Consider the following 11,735-nt stretch of genomic DNA (forward strand, 5'->3'; position numbering starts at 1 on the left):
TGCAGTTCTCCACTGTTTCCTCGCTTTAGCTGTTTCCAACTGCCGACACATTACTGCACGACTCGATGCTACTTTTACAATAGACACCAGAACTCGACACTCAGCTCAGTTCAGCAATTGCTTGAGCTCCACACAATGCTTGTTCTTCGCTGAGCTATTCCACCGTTGCTTCGCTATCCTCTTGACGACTCGATTCATGACTATGACTGATTTCAGTTTGAGCTTGCCGGCCTTTTATAGTTCCCTGGAGGCAGACCGAGAAAGTTTTGGACTAGTTAGGCGTATCTCGATTCCTATTGGCTGAATGGCTAAAATTCTCAAAGTTTCCAGTAATATCTATTTTGTTGCCAAAGTCTCCAAATTCGTCACCAAGTTTATTGCTAAGCTCTGAGATCACTGACGCGGCACCTGATTAGCACTCAACAGACCTGATCGTAAAACTGTCTTTCCAGTGATTAAGTTAACCTTCCTGGGAACCAGCATTTCAGGTTTGCAACAATATATATATATATATATATATATATATATATATATATATATAATTAAATGTTGATTTCATTGTGCGTATTACACTAGTAAAGGCATGGAACAATACACAATTAATTCTGACATGCACAATTATGTTTGTCATTTGAATATTAAGTCCCCTTCTCACTTCGATTAGTGCTTTTAAAACTACGAATTATTCATGTGCGATATTTTTAATGTTTTTAAATCTTGTTGGCTAGTAAAATGTTACAGCACACTAGCTACATTGAAAACTAACTATTTTGACGTCATCCTATAATGAAAATATTGATTGTGAAAAAGAAAATAATCTGTCTTGATCATACAAACTAAACAAATTATTGAGAAAAGCAAATGAACTGTCTGATTGTGTAATGGAGATTGATCCAAATGAAAAAAAGATTTTTTATGAGAAATTTTGAACAATTTTTCTCTCATTACGATGAAACTTTTGAATAGTTGAGTAAGACAATGTTCTAGACAAAAATCACTGGCTTTAAAATAAATCTATACCGACTTACTAAGCAGCAAATAAAATTCCCTTCAATTATAATTTATTTTATTTTTCCTTTTAGTTATAACTATATTAATGTTTATTTAAATTGTGCATGCTTTCTTAATTTAATCTATGCTAAAAAAATTTTAACTACTTTAAATGCTTCCATTTATCACAGAAAGTTTATTTTTTGTATTGTTTATTTTGTCTTGAGTACAATGCATTATTGACATATTCCGTACTTCGGCAAGAGTTTACTGTATTTAAAATTGTTTCAACGAATTTTTGTTGTAATAAAATCTATATTCAGAGTATCTTAAAAATTTGAAAAAATGTATTATTTCCTTAAACACTGCATCTAAATGTATATATCTAGTTGCAAAATTTCACTAAGTAAGGTGGATAATTTTGTGAATACATTTTAGCGTCTGTGGAAGTTGATAATAAAAAGTTTTAAAAAAACATATTTTAACTTCTATGGAAATTTATAATAAAAAGTTAAAAAATCTATATTAATAAGATCCCTAGAGCGTAAAAATGCTAAATATTATGATGTTTTTCTTTTTTTCATCTAGGCACATCCACATTTTTATGCTTTTGTCTCAAAAAATTGTCTGTTACATTAAAAAGCAAATTTATTGACAAATAAATTTTTCATACTCACATGGCTTCTATTTATTAAACGAAACTTTATAACTAGAATTATATGAATTATTAGAATTGTCATACAATTAGAATTTTATTATCAGTTTTCATATGTTTACCCACATTATTTAATGAAACTTTATAATTAGAATTATATCTCTAAATGCAATATTAAAGAAATCAATTAGGTTTTTCATTTTTTAAAAACAATTTATATATAAAGCTACACGTGTGTATGCATGTCTCTTGCACAAATCTAGAGTTTTTGTCAAATCTTGAGGAAATTTGACACACGCGCGCTTCAAAACAAAAGAAAATTGCTATGAGCTTCTAAAAATCCAAATATTAATAAAAATTTCAGTTCGTTATAAATAAAACAAGATGTTAATAATTTTCTGCGATGTTTTCCAAAAAGTATTATTTACAAAAATGATGAAATACAAAAATTTATCTTTTTAGTTACACCAATTTCACTCTAATGCAATGTTTTCATTAATTCTAACAATTGTTTTAAAAACACTTCGCAATAATACTGTTGTAATGAAAATCAAATTAAAATAAATAATATTTTGTCTACATATAAAAATAGGTACAATCATCAAATTTCAATTTTTCAATTGATAGCTCATGTCAAATATTTTGACATTAAATTTCGCGCTGTTCAGTTCTAAAGGTTGTTTTGATGTTGTTTGCTATATTTCGAGAACAAGCATAGGAATTATTAATTTCTTTCAGAATAAATTCAAATTAATTTTACATCTTCCAACCTTATCAAGCAATAAAGATGCAGTTTAAAATAGTTATGTTTTCCTTATTAATAGTTTAACAACTACGAAAGCTGTTTCTGGAAAAACAAGCTGGTTGCTAAAGGCAGCTAATTCCTAATATTTATGATACAATTTTAATTTTTGCGTTTGTTTGTAATAATTGTTATTCAATACCTTATAACTTTAAACGAGCAATTCTTGTATATATAAATTTATTTCGTGTATCTCGGAAACGACACGAACGATTTTGAATCAAATTTTGTATTTAGATAAGGATTTATTTTTTAAGTTTATCGATATAGGTGTCTTTCACGAAAAAACGCTATTTCACTCACACAAAAAATTATAACTAACTATTAGAGCCTCTGCTCACATGCTGGCAATGTCATATAGCGCCATCTCGTAAATTTTTGTGGTGCTTGCATTGTTGCCTTAGGATGATAACCTACTGATACCTCAACTTTTTGTGAGACGGCGCTATATGACATTATCCGAATACGAATATATTCGGCTCACATCCAATTACAACAATGCAATTATTGTGTTAATCAATTCGAATAACATGTTAAACTAAGCGCATTCATGATTTTTTTAATTTAAATGATCAGTTCATATGTAGACAAGATTAAAAAATATTCAGATGTAATCAGTATGTGATTGGTGCCTAAATATTTTCTCTAAAAAACATGATTTTACAATAATAATAATTATTAATTTCTAAATAAATAAATAACACCGAGCGAAACTCAGTTTCCCTGATACTGTAACTACAGGAATCTCATAGCAATGCCCTTGTTAAAAAAACACAGAAAGAGAAATGACTGAATTCCACACCATTACGTTAATTATTTAAAATATATCATATTTGATGTTTCTTTTTATGTAACAATATTAGGTAAATAAATGTGAAATTATTTACCTGACATCATCAGGAAACCTGACAGAACCACAACATCAGCCCCTAATGATGTGGTTCTGTGAGTATGAGCTCTTTGAAATTTGCCGTCAATTCAAAATTATAAGATTCCTCCTAAAATAGTCTTTGCGTAGCTACAAATACTGGCAATTCACATAAGGAATAAAAATGCAAAACCAAATACTTATTTTTAAATGTTATAAGCTTATATTTATTTAATAGATCTTCCATGGTTAAGCACAACTCTAGCTATGGTGGGCAAGTTCTGCGTCACCGGTTCTTTCGGACTACTGTACCTGTATACCAGTGAAATTTTCCCAACTGTAATCAGGAATGTGACATTGGGATCCTGCTCCATGAGCGCTCGAATTGGTTCCATATTGGCACCTTTTGTCCGTGAACTGGTGAGTGAGGAAAAATAATAAAACAATTTGAATTCACCCATAGATTGAATTATAAGCAAAAATGAGAACATGGCGCTGTTACGATTCTAAATTGCTACCATTTATGTTGACTCTCCATTATTTATTTCGTTATTTATCCCTCGAAAAAAATTTTTTTGACGAGAAATGATTTAAAGCTAATGATTTTAAGTGTAATTGAATTATTTTTTCAAATTTGAAAGCAAGCTCTATGAGAATCGAATATATTTTTCAACCCAACTATGATGGCACATAGTAACGCAATTTGCGAAGTATGCGTTGTTTTTTATTTGTCCAATTAAATTTATTTCAATCCGCTTTTAAGAATGATATTTAGATGCATTTTATTTACAGTGATTTTCTAGATAACGATTAAATTATTTAAATGTTTAATATTACCGAACCTTCAGTAAAGAAATGACAGTGTTTTTTTAAATGGAATAGTAAAAAAAAAATTCAAATAGTTATTTAAATAATTTTTGTAGAAAATTAGTGAATGAAATTAGCAATTGTTATTATTGTTTCTTTTTCTAATATTATACATCATCAACTGGTTGTACCCCAAGCCCAATGGACTATCAGATGCGGGCAATCATTGGAAATCATAAGGAAAGTTCTCAAAATGTACAGCTTCGACAATGAAATATAAAAGTAGCTGCGGTATCCCGCTATCCCCTAATAGAAAGGTTCACATTCGATGCACTGTAGAACTCCATGGATTTAAATCTAATGAATGTAGTAGTCAATTTATACCTCTACCTGGATACTAAAGCTATTTTCAAAATATTTCTCTATGAAAGTGAATTCTGTGTTGAATGGTAAAATCATGCATCTTTTGCATATACCAATGTTTTTCATCTAACAAAATATTAAGAATGGTACAAATTCATGCAATTTTTTTGCTGTCCTGACTTGAATTAGTCTTAGAACAATGATCTAATGTACCTCTCCTGGATACAATTGCCCATACAAAAATTTATTGTTATATGATTTCCAGCAGTTTTTCATTGATTGAAAATCTCTGAAGCAAAGTATTATTTGTCGATGACGCTTGACATCAATACAAAGAAATAAGCTAACAAAAAATTCTTGATCCTTTTTTTTTTAATTTTGTATGGGAATAATTTAAGCATTTGTTTTACTTGTTTTTTATTTTAAAGACCTTCAATCTTTTGGTACACATCTTGTATTTTAGAATAAAACTATGCGCTGTAAATTTTAATTTTAATTTGAAGAATCTTGTCTTGAAAATCCAAAATTTCTAAATGCGAATGTTAAACGTAGAGAGACTGCGAAAGTATTCTGGTAATTAGGTTAATCGTCCTCAATCTGATAAAAGCATTTACCTTTAGTATTTTAATCTCCTCAATTTATGCCTTATTTGGCTTTTATGAATTCAAGATAACAATAAGTGCTACTTTTGCTCATTGAAGCATACGTCACTGTGATTCAAAAATTTATTTCGCTGTGCCATATACTGTATTTTCATGCTTGAAATATTAAAGTTAGATTCAGAACTGCGATATCGTATCAAGAAATTTGCATGTTGCCATTACATATGTCATAAATGATGATAATTTTACTACAGTTAAGTAACTATTAATATATTAGAAGACAAAATCAAATTTCTTTCGTCTTGGAAAAGTATTTTTGAAAAGCAAGATAGCTAGAGACAATTTCAGGTCCAAGATCAGAAACTAGTAGATTCGAATTTCAATCCATCTTAAGCCACGTTCCCATGGCCTAAGCGCGCCTTCAGCCCGGCGTATTTTGGGTTTTGTCCCCTCATTAATGGTTTTCTACGGCTCATGTTACCGACAGTTTCGGGCAGCTCCTGATGGGACGTCCATAAAGCGGCGGTCCCACGACCGGTTCAGACGGCAGGCGGACTACGCGTTCCCCTTTCGACCCCTCTTGCGATTTTCTGGGGTGCTTTGATGTTTGTCCAGTTTACCGACAATTTGTCGGTAAAATATACAGGCATCAAAGCACACCAGAAAACCGCAAAAGGACTCAAGGGGGGGACGCGTCGTCCGCCTGCCATCTGAACCGGTCGTGGGACCGCCGCTTAAGCGAGAGTGATCCTATAATGAGTTAGACGGCAGATTTATGACCTTATCCGAAAAGGCAAAAGGGCTTTGAACTTGCCGGACTCGCTTGCCTGATTTACAGGAAATCCTTCGGGATTCCTGTTATGCCCTCGTATTTAAGTGCAATAGAGATAGCAAAAGAATTGCCTGCCTTAGTCATCTTCGAAATTTCGAGGTCTTTCTCTCCCCTAATTTTAATGATAACTATACTAAACGGAAACAGGTACTTGTTATAGAAATTCCACAATCTTTTTAACTTTATTTTCAGCTTAAAATTAATTATCTACTATGGAAAATTTTTATTGAAAATAAGATTTAAGCTGTAATCAACTGGTATCATAATCTCAGTATTTAAAGCCTGCCATTTTTCCATCCTGAGTGACCTAACTGTATCGTCCTCGTAGAATATAATAATAGCTTAAAACGTATCTGTGTACCAAAGAGAAAAATTATCTAAAAAATGAAACTGCGATTATAAATGAGATTTTATGCGTTAATTCTCATTAACCGTCTCATTTTAGGGTAAAGCGACTCATACCGCTGTGCCTAATGTATTATATGGCCTCCTAGCATTGACTGGTGGTTTACTAGCGTTACTGCTTCCCGAGACAAAAGGACAGCAAATGCCGGACAGTCTGGAAGAAGGAGAAAAATTTGGACAGTAAGACGATATATTTTTCAGTTGTTATTTCTATGGACTTATAATATTATAAATATTGTTCATATAGTTTATAAAGATAAAATGAGTAATTATTGCAGCTACTGAAAATTTTCTGAAGCTATGCGTTATACAATGAAATTCGAGATGTTTGTGTAAATTTCGTTATCACTGAAGACTCATCATTTAAAGTGGACTTCAAAGTTGATCAATTTTGGAATTAAATGATTTGCTGAATATCATGTACGAGATATCTGTTTAATGCAAGATAAGTTGACTTGTATTTTAATTTAATTGGTAGATAGTCTTAGATACTTTTGTTGAATGCAGAAAAATACTGTAGAACTTCGATTAAATTAAGGGTGTCTCTATCAAATGAGATATTTGTTAACAGGCCGATGATTGCCTGTTATTTTTCTTATTCTATTATTGCCTGTTATTTAAGACGAAAAAATGGCAAACTTCCAGAAAAGTACAGCATCAGTTAAATGTATGTTACTATAGTTTTCATTTTTTAACAAAATCATCATATATTTTTCTAAAAAAAGTATCAAAATTGTCGTTGGAAACTGTTTTTCGCTATGCGAATGCTGGAGAAACTATACCTACCTAGTTGGGTGTAAGAAGTTCTTCAGTTAGAAGGTTGTAAAATGTCTTTATCGGCAATCAAATTTTTATAACTTATTTAAAGAATAACAATAGCAGCTTCATTTTTAATCCCTTTAGTAATGATGCTAGCAAATTTCATTCATTTTCGTAAAGAAAAATAAAATTGTAAAATACTTAATTTTTTTTTTCTATAGCGCAAACGCATCAAAAATTTCTATCGGGAATTAACAAAATTAATAGGAAAAGAGATGGCAACTTGTTTTACTTTTAATATGAGGGATGTGAATAGATTCACAAATATATGACAAGATATGATTTATTGATAGGACATTTTTCAGAAAAACAGTGGCAACATGCTGAATATTTCTATATTTTTAAAAAATAGGCTTAATATTTTATGTCTCACTGTTATATAATCATGAATAGTTTCATATCTATGTGTATAATTATGCATGCAAATCTATGGTTAGAAGATATGTTATACGGATGAACTACATGTGTTTAGACTCTATACAATCAGGTTTATAGATGTGTCACTTCTTTGGATGTTCACCTTTTATATCTTCTGAGAAAATGATCGTTTGACCATTAATGGGACAAATAAACCTCATCTATAAGCAGCAGAAAAAAAAATGGCAAACTTCCAGAAAAGTACGGCATCAGTTAAATGTATGTTAGTACAGTTGCGAATTGTCTGTGCTGTTTTGTGATAGAAGCTTACAACGACTTGCTTTGAAGACATTATTGTGATTGTGATGTGCAATGCCTTCCCCCTTAATGAAAATGCAATGAGTAAGTATAAAGCGTCATTCATAGACCACGAGTCTTCAGACAGAGAGTAAGCTTTGCAGATCTGAGGATTTTAACTTTCTGCTTTCGAAACTAAATGCGATTCAATGAAATTCCATATTTTTCAATCAGTCTAGTGATACTTAACTGTTGTCAGCAAAATTAATTCTTACTCAGCTGCGTGATTTTAAATTTGATTTCTTAATTGAAAGAAACCCTTTTTATAGGAATTGAGTAAAATTCATATGTAGATAGTGTAAATAATCTATTTATTCCGAATTTGAAAGCTATCCGTATTGGCTTAAAGGGAATCTTGGTTTCAGTATGTTACAAAACCATTCCTTTTGTCCAACTAGCAAGTGCTCACTCCATATTTTGATTATGACCCACTCTTACACCTTCACAAAATAGCTGTTTTATTTTGGAAGACTCTTCATTCTGAATCAGAATATAGATTCCACCTCCATTTTGAGAAAAATCTGACTTGTACCTGTAATGCTTGTTGATGTGAAATCTCACTTTAGCATTATATAGTAGCATCTCAAATTTCGTTCTCATCGTCTAAGTACGACAAAGTAACTCCAAAAGTTTATAATGCAACATTTTAGGAAGTAAATATAACATTTTAACCTCGTCGTCGTCTGTAATGCGTCTAGCCAGCTCAAGTGAAACTTCTGCAGGGCGGCCGTAACGCACTTCAAGTGCGCGTTACACTTCAAGTGTATATTTAAAACTTTTAAGCGTTTAAGCGCTTTGTAAATATTTACTTGATTAAGTTTTTATTTTTATTTGTTTTTTAATGCGGCGAAAAACAGAGGAAAAACAAAACCTTTCGCGGATAGTAGAGGACAGCGAAAGGATTAATAGATTATAGAAGTACTGATAACTCCCAAAGCATTTTAAACAAATATATTGCTAAAACAATACTTTTCAGTTAATGTTATACTTTTAAAAACCAATATTCAAATGTAATATGAAATTAGAAAAATATTATCATTTGAAAGCTTTTATTCAAACGAAACAACTGTCTTTTGTCTTGGCATTTTGAATGCATCAATAAGCGTAAAAAAAGAATTTCTCAATGTAAGAATGACTATATAAAGCATTCTTATTACCACTAAAATATACGTTTTCCAAATAATTTGAAGTGGAAAATTATATATCTCACATCGGATAAAGTAATTTAGGCTTTGATTTCCATTTTGATAACAAAATAATAAGCGTATTATTAAATTTTCTTCTATATCTCGATGTTGGGCAAATGACTTGGAATTGGCTTAATTTTTCTTCCCTAAATCAGTTACTTTTAGTCATTTGTTGGTGGTGATAAATTGTTGTATTTAACACTTATTATATTACATATTGATCAAAAAAATAAATGTAATGCTTACTGAAATTTTTGCTTAAGTTTCCCCTTTTTTTTTTCAATTTATTTAAAATTATAAATATTTTAAAATTTGCAGATCATAATTTTAAAAAAATATTTTTATTAGATTTGGGTATACGGTTCTTTTGTTAAATGTCCACCGATCTTGAATTTTAACAGTGACCTGATAATTAATAGTGACCATTACGGATGTTGACAAAAGAAGCGAAGAAATGCTTATCTGATGATGACTGAGTACCATATTTTCATATCTTATTTGTATTTTGATATCTTCTCCGATATTCATTATATTTTCCCTTATATTTTTGAATTTTTCCCTATATAAGTTATAATTTCTCTCAAATTGAACTAAGATAATATGTAATATATCTAATTCATCCATTTGATAGTAGCTTTGAGATATGATTGTGGGTATATCACATACTAATAATTTCTCTGACAGGGTATCTAAAGAAAATGGCCATGCGGTAACAGAATCTCCAGCAAAGGATACTGATACTAATGTAATCAGTAAAAGCCATCTATAAAAGTTCAGTTGTACAGCAGGCCCATATCTGAACAGATCTTTCATCAGCACTGGACAAGAAGTATTTTATATTACAAAAAGTATCAGTTTCATATTTCGCAAATATCAGTGAGCGAGTTTTGATTAGTGTTCAAACTTTTACCCTAAAATAGAAATGTCTTGCGGTAAACATACAATACAAGAGCAATAATGTTGAATGATTATTGTTATTTATACTGAATCAGATTGGTAAAGACTGTGCGAACTTCATCCAGATATTCATGTCTCTTGAAACATATTGCACTGTTCGAAATACAATGGAAGTTTCTGTATCATTCATTTTCATCGTTGTTAGGATGTTTATGTAAATTTTGCCCCACTGAAAATGGGAATTGGAATTTAGTCAACTTATTCAAATTTGTTAATTTTCTTCTGACTGCAAATAAAACTGCAAGAAAAATTGCGGTTTGCTTGTCAGTCGAAGCAGATGGCGCAATACCCAAGTAGCACAACTTGTTGCACAATATTATACAATATTGTACGTTATTATATAATATTATTCAACATTGAGTAAATTATACAATATTGCGAATATTGTTTTATATCATACAATATTGTACAATATATGTGCGTACCTGGGGGATTGACTTTCACTTGTTTATCAAGTGAAGCACAGAGATTATGAAACCTATACGGCTTTAACTGATTCAGTAAATCACTAATATAAGGAGCAGCAATTTTATACCTCTGTATTAACGGCAGGCCATTGGTAAACTTTGCAGGGTAATCGCATACCATTCGCAAATATGGTCAGATTTCAGTTGTTATTAACATCACATCTTTGGCGTTTTTCTACAAATATTTGTACACTTGCGATTAATTTACAAGTACTTATAATTTAATTTTTTTTGTATATACGTCTATTAGATCCCAATCGTTTTGTTCTCGAAATACAAATATAATGTTTCATACATGAAGTGAGAAATTTTGAATTAATAGCTTTTATTTTATGAGTCAATTTATCGTTACAGCTCAATCAAAATTCTTTTGTCTTATCAAAAATAACTTTTGGCAATACAAATGTAGGTTTTGAAGTTCTTTTGACTTTTAAGAAAATTCAATTTTTCTAATATTTGTTGTGAAAAAATTTGTTGTGAAATTTATAAAATTTTATTATTGGAATTTATATTTTAGTTATTTTATTGAAAATTGTATTTTTATAAACTTTTGAAAACTATATCTATTAAGTGTATAAATTTCAATTGTTTAATGACACTTATTTCCAAGATTCTCTTTTATAAAGTAAAATATTAAAAATATATTTCTGTAAACATTTACCAAAAATTTGTCTGTTTTTTTATAACTTTTTATGTTTTTCATAAATAAAAAATAATTGTAAATGATTTTTGTTTTTGAATGTTAATCTTAATATGGTTTTACATTAAAACATATACTTGGAATTGTTTTTCCATTATCAGAAATTAAAGACATTTAAAAAAAGAACATTTTGTTATATCTTATGACATTTATCTCATTTGAATTCTTTTATAAACGAAACCTTTGCAATGTACTGTCATTTTTTTTATATTTAGTCTAATAAATATTTTATTCAGCGTTAACTTCTCGACCATGTTTCAATAAAATTTAAAAAAACATAAAACTTAATTTTCTTTTTGAAAACTGAGCAACTTTAAACTTTCATATGAGTTTAAAATTTTGATTTTTTAAATTTCAATTTTAATTAATGATATGCAAGTAATACCCAGTCCTATCCAGAGGCCATGTGGGAAAATTAATTAATTAATACGGAGAAATTCAAGTAATGATATAAATTCTTAAAATTTAAAGTTTTTAAATTTCTAATTATCTTGTACTAGAAATTACAACGACAAAACCTCAAAGCGATTTTACTTGAACAGAAAACTTCAAAGCGTTCAATCATGA

At 30.0% G+C, this 11,735-nt stretch overlaps 1 protein-coding gene across 7 annotated transcripts in view; it reads left to right on the forward strand.

Moving 5' to 3' along the window:
• Window positions 1-10,942, forward strand: part of LOC129981847 (organic cation transporter protein-like) — a 58,828-nt gene extending 47,886 nt beyond the window's left edge. For 4 of the 7 annotated variants that reach the window (XM_056092879.1, XM_056092881.1, XM_056092880.1 and 1 more), the window contains 3 exons: window positions 3,554-3,735; window positions 6,365-6,504; window positions 9,729-10,935. In XM_056092879.1, the coding sequence (XP_055948854.1) occupies window positions 3,554-3,735; window positions 6,365-6,504; window positions 9,729-9,813 (407 nt within the window). In that variant the 3' untranslated portion in view covers window positions 9,814-10,935. Of the gene's footprint in view, window positions 1-3,553; window positions 3,736-6,364; window positions 6,505-9,728 lie in introns of all 7 variants that reach the window. The other 3 variants (XM_056092883.1, XM_056092877.1, XM_056092878.1) reach the window with 3 other exon arrangements.
• The last annotated feature ends 793 nt before the right edge of the window (window positions 10,943-11,735 follow it).

Source organism: Argiope bruennichi, chromosome 8, assembly GCF_947563725.1.
Source record: "Argiope bruennichi chromosome 8, qqArgBrue1.1, whole genome shotgun sequence".
NCBI classification, from domain to species: Eukaryota; Metazoa; Arthropoda; class Arachnida; order Araneae; family Araneidae; genus Argiope; species Argiope bruennichi.